The following is a 13372-nucleotide window of genomic DNA, read 5'->3' as shown; positions in this document are numbered from 1 at the left end:
TTTGTTTATCTCTAAAACGACACACTAAATTCAGATGACACCTTGAACTTCACAAATGGATTCGAGCAAAGTTTTTCACAGAAGAAAACTGGACTTTCCTGTGATTGATCTGAAAGCTTCACAGAAGAGCCAGTACCAGGAGGTAAGATAATAAAAACATTATTATTAGTAGTAATAGTAGTAGTAGTAGTAGTAGTAGTAGTAGTATCTGTTAGCAGTCAAAGTCCTGTCTGTGTGGTATCTTATTGTCCACCCACTTCTTCTAACAGATCACATCCACTGTTATTCTCTCCATCCTGCAAATGTCCATTGTTATGTCCATCCATATGTTCTATCCAAATAGTTTCGTAATGGCCTTTTTTTCTTGCCACCAACGAAATAACAAACAGATATTTGTCTCTCTTGGGCCATTTTTCAGATGAATCCAAAAATAATGGGACTTCCCAAAGTTTCTTGCATTGCATTATGTAATTTAACAAAAAAGAAAGCATTGATAAACGTTTGCATTTGTATTCCCACAATTTACCACAACGTTTAAAGTGCCTAAATTATACAAAATCACTCAAATTTAACTTTTTACTGTGTTAATTTCTCACTTACAGACATTTGATTTTTACCTGTATGAAGTTCAATCAAAGCTCATTCACACGCATATGAACAGTGGACAGGGCACACTGGCTGGTGAAGTGGTGAAATGGTTCATCCATCCATTCACTCTCTCTATCACTGCATCGTGTTCCCAAATCTGGCAAATCACTTCAAAATGTGTAAACTGTGCAGAAGTATGAAAAACATTTGAGACACATGTACCACAACAAAGTACATATAAAAGCACCCATAGCAACTTTTGGTAGTTTTGTAATGTGTTACTTTAAGCCTTGTTGTGAACCTACAATATGTTCTAAGATATTACAATTGTCACATGATGCAAGGTGTTTTGTTTTTATATATATATGGCAGGTCAACCCTAAAAGTCTTGAACTCAGTAAAGTGATTCGTCTTCTCGAAGACCCACTGACTGTAAGTCACTCCTGCACTTTGTTCGTAATTTTTCCTGTTCAGTTATTCTATATCATAAATTATCCTTTTGATTTTTTTGTTGTTGAAGGCTCACCTGAAAGAGAGGCACTTTTTTGTGCTGAAGAAACTACTGAAAAGGAGCCAAGTTGGCTTCGTATCCTTTGACCTGCTCATTATCTGCCGCAGCAAATCCTTGTCACTTGCAGGCCGAGGCGTCACAGACTGCAGCAGATAGTCAAGTTTTCCCTCATTAGAATGTCACTGTCGGTGATGGAAATAGAGCTGATCTCATGCCACCTGAACATGAGGACAAACGCTGCTCCCAGGGCTCTAATTTACACTGCTTCACTGTGTCTGTCAGCATTTCCTCCATCTCATATAAACTCACCTATCCAGATGACTCTTTATTCCCTCAAATTCTATTTTTGGTCAGATTTGCATGAACCAGAAAAAAATTCCCAAAATGGTGAATTTTCTTAAGCTATCTATAGATTTTGAAGGACCTGACGAGCATTGCCAAAATACTGGACATCTGTGCCGAGAAAGTGACAGAGAATCCTGAATATTCATTCATTTTGTGTGAAGCACTTAAACTCTGCAGGTAAGAAACTCATACAGTCCCAACCAACACGTAAACAGCTTTCACCCCCCCCATCATTAAATCCCCTCATCATCATTATGTCTGTTTCCATCTCAGGCTTCCCTTTCTGAAGGAGAAAGCGTCAGACGAGCAGCACTACGCTCAGGATGTGGTTCATTTCCTCTGTTGCATGGGTACGCAGCACGGCAAACACATTTACGCACAGATTGCATTTAAAAGTCTACTGATGGATTTTGTGTGGCTGCAACTGGTTTGTTTTATTTCGTTACCCAAACCCGAATTCAATGAAATCCCGTTACTTTATTGATAAGTCTGGAACGTCAATGCAATCTAACGTATAAACATATAAACATTCCAGGCAGGATAGATGCTCTTTAATCCTCCAGGTGGGTTAAGTCAGTCTGGTATTATTGTGATTCCACAGCGTTGATGAGGAGCGACTGTGTTTCTGTTGACAGGTTGTCTGATGAGAGTGTCAGACGCCGACGTTCGGCAGCACATAGTTGAATCAGTGAAGTCGTTCTACGGCTGCGTGGCTCCCAGACAGCAGCTCGACGGTACGGACCGTCCCACCAATCCAAAGCCTCGGACTTTACCCTCTAACAACCGATTTTCTAGACTTTCACTAAGTGAGGCTCTCTAATGGCTCCTGTGGTGGCATGCTCGTGTCTCATTGTCCTCCCATTTTGCTTTGCTTGTTCTTTTTTTCAAAGGCTATAAGAAGTGAACATGGAAAGAGGACGTAATTGTTGCTCAGGTTTAGCTCCAATAGGCTTTATTGCCACTTCAAGTGTCATGATTTACAATGAACCTTTGCAGATTTAATGCAGATTCCCATTGTGTCATGAGCACAACAAAGCTTATTTTGCAGCTGTTTGTCTCAAAAAAGGATAATTCTGAAGTGAATAAAGTAAATTTTTGCCCCAAAAGAACTGTTAAAATCATCACTAATGAACCTTTTAAGTGTGTTCAATTTGTTCAAAAGCTCATCAGACATCATAAAACATAATATAGTGACACAACAGCTCACTGATTAGGCTCCATCCTCTGAGGAACATTAATACTAAAAGATAAACAAACACCGATTTATGTGCAGCTGCTTATGCAAGATGGTCCAAAAACCCACATTCACTCCATTATTTCATGTTCTTTTTCTTTTTGTTTTTTATTTCCTTTATAGAATTCCTTTCTTTCAGTGTAATCCTTTATAGGTCTTGTGTTTATATCTGTTATTTAATTGTATATTGATGACGATCAGAATACACGTTTGAATACTCATGCTCTACAAGGAGGCACTGTAGCATCGCTTCCTTCCAACCAGAGAAACTTATTGATACATGCATTTTAAAATATGAAAATAGATTATATAGCCTTTTTTGGTTGTAATTACTGTAGTGTAGTTCAAAAAAAGTTACGTTATTGTGTATGTCCAGTGTCAAATTTCCAATATCCCCTCTATTCTTTATGTGTCTTTTAAAATCCCCTCCTTTTTTTTCTTCTTTGTTATCATTCTCGTTGTTTGCACGTCTTTCAATCAGTCAACGCGTCCTGCTCAGGAGTGTGTTTCTCGTTGCGACCTTGTTCCTGCAGGGCTCCAGCCGACCTCCCCCGGCTACCGGCTGCAGCTGCTGGAGCACAGCGACCTGGCCCAGACGCTGCTCCTCTCCGTGGCCACCGTGGAGAACCAGCCGGACCTGAAGCTGCTGCTGCTGCAGACCCTCAAGCTCGTCTCCGGCTCCTCGGGTCAGTCGCTGATTATACTGATTTATGGAGGCGGCGAATGGGAATGTCAACCGTGTCCATCCAGGGGATTAGCTCCTTCATTATGAGGAGCTCTCAAGAGCATAAACCACCATTTATTTATTTATTTATTTATTACCAAAAATAACAAACAATCATTGATTTTAAGTGTCCTTCTGCCAAAGTCAACAGGCCACATGGTTGTTTTTATTAACCACGACTTCATTATGTTTGGTAAACACAGACCTGAACTGCGCTTCAATGCTGTACGCGAGAGGGGCGGAGACGATATGCCTCCACATGAATGACCCTGACCCGTCCGGTCAGATCCTCTTCCAGTCCACTGAAATCCTCTGGAACCTCCTGGAAAGAGGCAACAAGGAGGAAGTCACTGCTCAGCTCAGCAGCTTGGAGTGTGTCGTGTACGTTTCCCCCCAAATATTCTGACGTTATCACATTGTGGCTGAACAGCATGTGCTTCAAGGTCACGTCCCTCAAATGTCCAGAGTTTGATAGTTATTGCAGATAAAAACAAAAGCTTATGATACATAAGCTTTTGTTTTGTTAGTTGTTGTTGTTTTTTTTTTTTTAATCTAGTTATCTTATTTTCTTTTTGGTTTTTTTTGTCTTAGATCTCTGAAGGAGGTGTTTTTAAAGCAGCTGATTGGCCCTCGAAATGTCGACTGGCAACTCAGGAACGATCTCCTTGTGATCACGACTCTCGTCGCTGAAAATCCAAACGCCCTGCTCATTGTGAGTCCCGGGGCGATTGACCGGAAAACAAAGTTAAAGATTTTTCTCTCATCTCTATAAATCGTGGGAAATGTTCTTCTGAACGGCATGTTTCTGATTTGCAGGAGAGTTTATTTGCAAGACATCTTGTGGTTTTTGCCACACTTCCAGAGGGTGAGATCACTTTTTCGTCGATATAAACTCAGTTATTTGTTTTGCTTTTACACATTTGCGTATTTTAAGTAAGCGAAAGTGTTGTTTCAGTGAAAAGTCGTGACCTTTTTGTCGACGACCTCAAGCTCACCTTCAACAATGAAGACCTGAAAATGAAGAAGATGTTGTTAAACCTCTTGGTGTTAATGTCTCGTGACTTCGCTGCCCTGGAGGTTCGTCATGTTCACTCTTCCAATCAGTTCTTACATTATTATCCTCATAAATATAAGGATTTTTGTATATTTTTTTGGTCAGCTCTTTAAGGAAGAGCGAGTCATGCTGGCCCTCCTGACCCTGGTGAAGCCGCCCGCCGCCTCGTCCGAGCGCCGCTCGGGTTCACGCCACTGGTCCGTCGCCCAGCGCGAGGAGCTGCAGCTGCAGGCGCTGGCCACCCTCAACACCGTCGCGCCGCTCATGCTGGACGAGTACATGGCGTATCAGGGCAACGCCTGTCTGCTGATGCTGCTGGGCTGGTGTGTGGGACCAGGTGAGGACGCAGGAAAAAAAAACAAAAAACCAAAGGAGCATAAAGGAGAGTCAAATCACACCATGTTTCCTTTCCACTGCCAGAAATGTGAAGACATTATTTTTATTAGTTTATCTTTTTTTGTTTGTTTTTCCTCTCATGATAATGAAGCTTTGCCTCCGTACCTATGCGGTTATAAACTCAGAAATAACTATAGTCTGCGGTCTAAAGACTTATTTTCACTCACAATTCCAAGCGGGGGCGTTTAGGGCCCTTTTACAGCAGTTGGAAACAACTTGTTTTAAAATATTTTATGTTTTTTTTTTAATGTTTCATATGCTCTCTGTGTCTGTACTTTTATTGTATTTCATGTACTCGTCTTTTTGCTATTTATGTGTTTTTAAGAACATTTCAGTATTACTGACACTGTACATTTATTTGACGTTCCTCCACCAGGACACACTTGCAAAGGAGATTATTAATCTCAGCGTGTCTCTTCTGAATAAATAAAGGCTAATGAAGTGAAGTGAATGAGGTGTCGTTTCACTGTGAGACGTCTTTTTTTTTTTTTAATTAAGAAAAGAGAAAGACATTTTTAAATACATTACAGTCATTCCAATTTGCTTTTATAGAGAAAATAGAAAAGCCCAACATATCCACATGAGCAAGCAGGTGTGTTTGCGACTGTGGAAAGGAAAAACTCCCCCCAACAGGGAGAAACCTTTGCAGAAACCAGAGTCAGAGATGTCTTTTCTTCTGCCCGTCAGACGCCTACTTTGGTCAGGGTCACAGTTTTCACAGCACCGGAGGCCGAGGCACCAAGAAGGCTCACATGCGACACTGCGTCCGGCTGTTGAGGTCCGTCACCTTGCTGGGCGAAGAGTGTGTGAACCAGGACCTGTGTGACCAGGGCGTCATCGGCCACCTTCTGGGTAACTGCACACCGTCCACCGTGAGCAAAAACGCTCGGGTAAATAAACCCCGGTGGAGTTAAATGTGTGGTGCTTCTTGGCAGGGATCCTGACCCAGATGGAAGCAAACCCGGATGAAGATGATTTGCTCTTTCTGGAGGTCAAAGCAGATATTCAGCTCGTACTTTCGGCGTTGTGTGATCCCGACATGCATAGAAAAGTAAGGCCGAGAGACTCTTTGAGCTGTATTCTTTCCTATGAAGATCAATGTGAAACTGTAGCTTTGGGGGTTGGTTTTTTTTTTGCATCTTTCACAAAATCATAATAAAGAAGAGAAAACCAATGCAGATATCATCCATTTTCGGACAAAATGAGGGAGTCATTCATTTTCAGAATGTGAACGCCGCCGTAACATTGTGTTGCAGGAACTTTTTGGCTCAGAGGGGGTCGAGTCGACTCTTCATTTCCTGAAAAAAGGTTCCGACAAGTTCCACAGCGGCCTGGGACACAACAAGCTCATCCTCTCGACCATCATCTGCGTGTGGTGAGTGTGACATGAACACCTTGTGATACAAATAAAGGACTCCTCAATATCTGCAGAATATGCTGGTACCGAGAAATGGACTTGTTGTTTGTGCAGAAGGTGTAGAGACACATATTTCCACACAGCTGAGCATGCTTGTGTGGTGAGGCTTTATAATTGTAATATACTTCTTATACCGCTTGAAGTCCACATGTATCTCTATTATTATCCTTATCAGTTGACGTCCTAGTTCACTTCCCTCCAGGTCCTGTATCGTTGGCTGCTACACCACAGAAGACTACTTTCTGGCTAAAGGGGGAGCGTCTCTTCTGCTGGACTTACTCAGCGTAAGTGACTTTACCCTCGGGTTCCTGTCACGGAGAGAAAGATGTGATATGTATTGTTTTTCTCAGTTGGGTCCCAAGTATGTGTACGGTACCATCCTCGCCACCCTGCTGGAGTTGATTGACAACCCCAACACGTTGCCCCACATCCTGGACTGGAGGAGCGTCGACGGCCGGACGGCTCCGGGGCTCCTGCTGCAGCTGTGGAGGGAGGAGGAGGAGCGGCTCGGCATCCAGCGAGACCCACATGGAGGAATCACAGGTCTGACTGCCAAAGAGCCACATGTTCAGCAACCAACATCTACTATTATCAACATGGCACAATATAGATTTTTGACTCTGGCTCAGAAACTGTTTTTTTTTTGTTTTTAACTATATTTTCATGTATTTTTTCAATGTTTTGCCCACCTTTGTCTTGAAGATCCGAAAAGGCCCGTCCTCAGTTACTTCCACGCCGACGACATCCAGCTGTCGTTTCCGGCGAGCGCGCCAAGCGCCGCTGTGCTGGAGGTGTCGGAAAACCTGCGGGCAAAGATCTACTTCATCTTCTGCAAACTTGGTAGAACGTCAACCAAAGAAATCTGTTTTCACATCTGATTTTTGAAGATGCTTGATCCAGTATTGTTAATATCTTTGTGTTTTAATTTCCCTCCGGTCACCATCGCCTCTGAAATCGCCGAGGAGCCATGCAGTTTAGATAAAGTTTGTATTCTGTGAAAACTTGTGTTGTTCCCAGGTTTCCAGGAGCTTCCTGGGTTGTCGCCTAAAGATTATGTGACTGTCAGCATCATCAGGAGGTATTTGGACTTTAAGGTAAGAAAAAGGAATATTTCTTCATATAAATTAAAGAAAACCTTGAATAGTATTGATTTTCCGTGCTGCTCTCATGACATTGGAGTTTTTCTTTGGCGACTCCTGCGCGAGAGTTTGTGGATGAACGTCTTACTGCGATGAACTGCTGCTCTTCTGTTATGAGATTTTAACAAATATTCTGGTCGAAGTGCAGAGGAGGTAGATTTTAACCATCAGTTCGAGTTCGAATTGGTATCTTCAGCTCTTGGTCAGTCATTTCAACAACAATGAAAAAGAAGAAGAAGAAATCTCCCCTTTTGTCAGTGTCTCACTGAAGTTTAGACGACTCATTTTCACTGAGAAACCTGAGATTTCTATTCGAGATTTACACACACAGGACTGCTTGACTTGAAAATATTAAACATTTATAGAGCACATTTAGTGGAATGCAGATGTTGAAATTGTTTGTTGTTGATATTTTGCATTTTATCCTATTCATGACTGGCCAAAATTAGACCTCCCTGACACTTTAACTGTTTTTATCAAAAACAACTGACATCATGGTGTTTGTTTATTATTATTATTATTATTATTATTATTATCATCATCATCATCATCATCATCATCATCATCATCATCATCATCATCATCATCATCATCATCATCATCATCATCATCATCATCATTATTATTATTGTTATAATTCCTTTTATTACTGTTGTGCAGATTAAAGTCACCCAGCTGAACTACACTTGATTTCTAATGGGATTCTAAAATAGCTGTGTTAAAATGTAAATGACAATTGAAATAATAGATTTTTCCTTCTTCTTTTTTCTTTTTTCCTTTCTTTCTTTCTTTCTTTCTTTTTCTCTTTTTTTCTCTTTTCTCTTTTTGCTCCCTTTTTTTCTTTCTTTCTTTTCTATTTTTTCCCTTTTTTTATGAAATTTGTTTTATTTAAAATTAAAAAAACAAACTTTTAGCCTTTGAGCTAAAATGCACTTCATAAATAAATGTGCCTCGTCTCGCCTGCGACTGGAGGAACACTGGAAGGTGCCCAGTCTGGTTTGTTTTGTACTGCTGGATTTCAGATTTAGGATTCAGCCGTAGAAACACGGTGTGGTTTGTGTGACGGTGCTGCAGGTCGGCGAAGTGTGGGACGAGATCAGGAGGGAACTGAGTCTGGACGGCGTCCGTCCCATCAGCCCGGACCAGGAGGCTCTGGCCTCCATCTGCAGCATCGCGGAGGACACGGCGACGAGGATCTCCACGGAGCAGAGCAGCTTTCTGGAGCAGCAGCAGAAGGAGGACGCCAGCGAGAACGAGCTCCTGTACACCGAGGTGCTGACGGTTCAACCTGCCTGAATAGAGTATGCTTTTGTTTAAACTCATTTTATGTGGCGTTTCAATTCACAGATTAAGTCTCACTGGAAACAACGAGAGCTGAAAGCAAAATCCTGGGACGACTACGTGTCCAGAACTTCCAACTACGAGATCCTGAAGGTTGTGTGACGACAGATCCCCTCGAGAGTAGAAATGTTTTAATGTTGAGTAATTGAAATGTTAATATTGGGTTGTGTGTGTGTGTGTGAACAGGAAGTAAAAGCACAGAGGGAAAAGTACACTGAGTCACCCAGAAGTAAAGTGGAGCACAAGGAGGCTGTCATTCATCCCACAGAGGTCTGCCGGCAACGTTCACAGCCGATGTTCCAATGAAGGATTCAGACACATCAGATTAAACCTGTGGTTGTTTCACAGTGAGAATATCCCCCGCTTGGATTTTGGACACATTTCATAAACGTGTGTTTGAAACCTCAAACTGGCCTGTAGGTCTGAGTATATTTGTGTGTGACTGTCTGTTGGAAGAATTTAACAACAGGGTAAGAAGATGGGTGAAGGGATGGAAAATTAAAGACGGTTGAAATACATTTTCTAAGAAATTCAAACATTTTTCAGGAAAAGAAAATAGCACAGTTGTCTAATTATTCCTAGAAACTGGTAGAAGAAATAGTTTGGATCAGTTTGACTTATAGTTGCAGCAGGAAAGAGAACTGATGTAAAAACATTTTTTTTTAAATAAACAAGTCTGCATTGACAAGTGTCTCATGTTAAGGAATACCGCGGTGCAGCAGGCTGCCGTCACTACTTCCACACTTTGCGTTTCGCTGCATTTTCCAGGATTTTTCCGGGCGTGTGGAGAGAACAGGTGACCAGGGGCCTGCAGGAGCTCCAGTCGGGTCGGCAGGTCAGAACCAAGAGGAGCCAGCGGCACAAGACCCGGAGTACTTCAGCACCGTATCTGTGGAGAACTGATTCTGCCGAGGAAAACGCTTCAAAACAAGACGTTTACACAGACGTGATGCTGCTTTATTGTTTTCAATACCGTGTCAAATATTCATGACAGACTTAAAAGACTTCCGGAGGTGAACAACACGGGAGATTAGAACCCGACGCTTCGTTCACCAGCCTGAAACTCCCAGAATTCAGCTGACGATAGATTTTTAAAACAAACCAAAAGCAGTGGAGACGAAGCTTAGAAAGGAGGGAGACTGCAAGACGGTGATGAACTAGAAATCAAGACAAGAAGCCGCGGCAAGAGACCTGGACATAAGTGAAGGGATGACTGTAGGAATGGAAAACCTCCTCTCCTCTCCTCTCCTCTCCCTCCTCTCCAATGATAAACTCTTCTTATGTATTGTGACTTTAAAACTAGCAGGAAGTAAAAGAATATTTACGGTTGTATTTAAAGCTGCTGCTAGTTGGAAAAAATAAACAAACAATATTTGTACATCTTTCCCCACTATGTTCTATATTCATTAAACTGCTACATGCAACCTATAGATGTGTTTCTTTGGATTCTTTCTCTGGCACATATTTATGTAATCAAGCAGAGCAGCGACATCAGACCCCGAACAATCAATGCAGCAGCATCATGGAAACAAAAGCCTTACATAACTTTAAAGTAACTGCAAACAAAAGAATATATCTCAGTAACAGTTAACACTCAATGGAGGGACAAAGTATTTCTGAGGAGGTTGTTCGGCCCCTTGTTTTGAGTTGAAGTCAGGCCAGTCCTTTAAAAGCATTTTCTTTTCTTTTTCAGTTACATAAGTCACTGCAGCACATTAACACACATGTTCCCTGAAGCGTGCATCATGCTGCACAGAGCCAGTCTCTCCCTCACACCCTCTTCACTGGCCAGATCACCCCTGACACGCCAGAGCTTCTTCCTGCAGTGAGGCCGCCCGTCACTCCCCCGGGGACGCTCACGCCGTACAAAAGAGCCGGCGTCACCCACAGGAGCCTCCTCCAGTCTGCATGTTCAGTCTGTTTGTTCAGCCAGTGCCGGGGCTGCTCACACTCCCAGCCTGTCGCAGGGCGCCGGACTGCCGGACGGCCGCCGCCGTGGATGAGGGGGCGAGTGGGTGACCAGCGCTGGGTGTCCGTCGACTCTCTGGAGAGCCTGCAAACTGTGAGGATGATTGTGTTTGATTATAATATAGTTATAGTCTATTAATACGTGTTTGCAAGTGTTTAAGTGTAGAAGATCTCCTTGCGTTGTTCCAGTGTTGCTAAACGAATTGGACTTCAAACACATTTTATTGTTCTGCATGCAAACAATTCAATGTTTATATATTATTTATATGAATATACTAACTTCTCTGCATGCATGAGAGGAAACATTCATCTGAATTATGTCAATAGTTGAATTAATTTTTTCAGTGTATTATTTTTTTTTTTTCACTAGTAAGTTTAAAATGTCATTTAAGGAGGATCAAAGCAATCAGTTTTAGCATTTAGCTTAATCCTCTTTGATTGTTCCCAAACACTCTGGTCCAGTCTGATTATATAATGACATATTTTGATGAAGTCACTCATTGTTGCACCAAATCACCTTTATTTATTTATTTTTTTCCAGTTTATGTTCTTCGGGCTTTTGTCAATCGTAGAATTTAACACATATCCTTTAAAGACAACAGCTGAGACTGCATGAAGGCGTCAGCCTCCAACCCCTTGAGCAAAACATTCTTCAGTTCAGAACTGACATAAACGTTCACAATGTTCCCTGGATGAAGATTTCCTCTCCCTCAGAAACCCGCTGTCGTCGTGTGAAAAGCTCCAGCGGTAAGAAAATGATGATCCGACTGGGCCGACTGACGCCGGGATACTTTCGTCTCCTCCAGGTCAGTGTCTCTTTCTGACTGAGGGCCGCCGCCGTCTCTTTATCACATCATGTCCATGTTTTTATTCAACTAGATGTGTTCATAGAGATGCCATGTGCTGTCCTTATCACTGATGCAGAGTAAACAAATATCCACTCATTGTTTCATTGAAGACTTAAGAAAAACAAAAAAAACCCACTATTTTTTAAATCCTTCATGCTAAAAATGCATGTTTAATAATTGAGAGAGAGGTGGTGCTTGTCTCAGGAGGGTTATGTTATGTAACCTGAGTGCTGCACGTACAGGAACATGCAGGAATGTGACCGGTTATATTAGATTAAAATAACATTTTCTTCATTTCTTTTGAAGAAACGTGTTTGCTGTTGATCTTTGTGCCATTTCTTGAACTCATTACATCAGCAGATCAGATACTTGCTGATTTATTTCAAATCATGTTGTTATTTCAACTCTTTTTAAAGTTAGAGAAGCCTGATGTACTTTAGTTGGGAGGATTAGCAATGAATATGTTCACAGGCACATTGTTATCCTGATTTTTGTTTTTTTTGTTTCGTTATCCATGTTCCTGTATACAATATGCAACCCAAAGATGTCAATATCTAATTATTCTTATATCACTAGAAAATGATCAAATTAAAATACAGAAATAACACAAGTCATTTTGGGAGTTACTAAAATAAATCACACAGTTTTTGTATTTCATGGAGACAAACCCAACGTTTGAACCAAAGTTTGGGATCTTTTAAGAATTATCTTATCGATTCAAATAACTTATTTTTTTCTATTGAAACCTTCATTTATAAATGCCGGTTAATCATCTTGTTTTCAATCTTTGTAAATAATCCAAGTGAGCTTTGAAACCTCAGACAACAAGAAATGAAAACAACAGAAAAACTATGCAGCTTGTTTATCACGTTCATCACGTTTATTATGTTATTTACATCCGTCCACCCGTCCATTTATGTTCTGCTTTACCGCTTCAGTGTTCATAATCGATAAAGTGGCCCACGAGTTTTTATTTTTTATTTTCAAAAGGGAGAAATGTGTATTTAATCATTCAGCTTCTGGCCCTTTAACCCACAGCCACACCAACAGGGAATTTGCACCTCCAAGCCATGTTTTCGGACTGTGGGAAGGCAGCAGGGGGTCTGGGGAAGCCCCCACATGCAAAGGGACAACATGTAAACTCTTAAAAAAAAAAAAAAAAGTGATATTTTGTGATTCCTGCAGTCGTTTGGTCTGTAGGTTGTTAAACATTTCAGGCCTGGATGTGACCACTGGGTCATTAATAGAAATTACATTAATGCGTGAGAAAACAAAAGAACTTTTTTAGTGGCTGGACTCATACTTGTATCAGTATTAGTGTCTTTCTCAGGCCGGTGTGATGAAGAGGTCATCGATGTTGACGGTCCGTCTACAAACCCGTGTTTCTGTCCCGTCTGCAGAGGCAGGTGTCAGGTGAGGTCCGGATGCAGCCGCCGGGGAGCCTCATTGACCCCCTCGCCATCACGATGGCCGCCGTGGGGCTGGGGGTGTCGGTGTACAGCACCAGGCAGATGGCCGAGAGGGTCCAGCTGAAACAGCCGCAGGCCTGAGAGACGAGGCAAAGCGACTGTGTGACAGAATGTGTGCTTGTGAGCGTCAGAGGAGGTTTGTGACGGAAGAGGAGGTTTAGCGTGTTTGTGGCGTCGCTGGAAGGAAAATCAAAGTGTTCCAGAAGGAAAAGTGTGAGTCATTGTTTCAGCGTCACCGGAAGAATGTGTGAGCCTGTAGTATGATGAGAGAAGAGCAGCGCAGGTCATCAGGGGATGCATTTCAATAAAATAATCACTTTTCAATAATGATTGTTTCA

The 13372-nt window shown here is 41.9% G+C and overlaps 1 protein-coding gene across 1 annotated transcript; it reads left to right on the top strand.

The window, feature by feature from the left end:
- Positions 1 to 55: 55 nt before the first annotated feature.
- Positions 56 to 13115, top strand: cfap69 (cilia and flagella associated protein 69; the record flags this gene model as incomplete). The annotated part of the gene is made up of 24 exons (XM_080515862.1): positions 56 to 142; positions 961 to 1020; positions 1109 to 1174; positions 1512 to 1621; positions 1718 to 1794; positions 2080 to 2178; positions 3212 to 3364; positions 3606 to 3783; positions 3994 to 4114; positions 4219 to 4267; positions 4358 to 4479; positions 4562 to 4793; positions 5540 to 5704; positions 5788 to 5903; positions 6109 to 6227; positions 6472 to 6553; positions 6620 to 6812; positions 6972 to 7109; positions 7287 to 7363; positions 8483 to 8680; positions 8756 to 8842; positions 8936 to 9019; positions 10542 to 10811; positions 12966 to 13115. 24 exons carry the CDS (start codon positions 56 to 58, stop codon positions 13113 to 13115), a joined length of 3033 nt encoding a protein of 1010 aa, XP_080371988.1.
- Between the last annotated feature and the right edge of the window lie 257 nt (positions 13116 to 13372).

Source organism: Blennius ocellaris (genome assembly GCF_963422515.1).
Source record: "Blennius ocellaris genome assembly, chromosome: 20".
In the NCBI taxonomy this organism is placed as follows: Eukaryota; Metazoa; Chordata; class Actinopteri; order Blenniiformes; family Blenniidae; genus Blennius; species Blennius ocellaris.
Note: the sequence above shows the minus strand (reverse complement) of the source record. Positions and strands in the feature narration are given on the sequence as shown.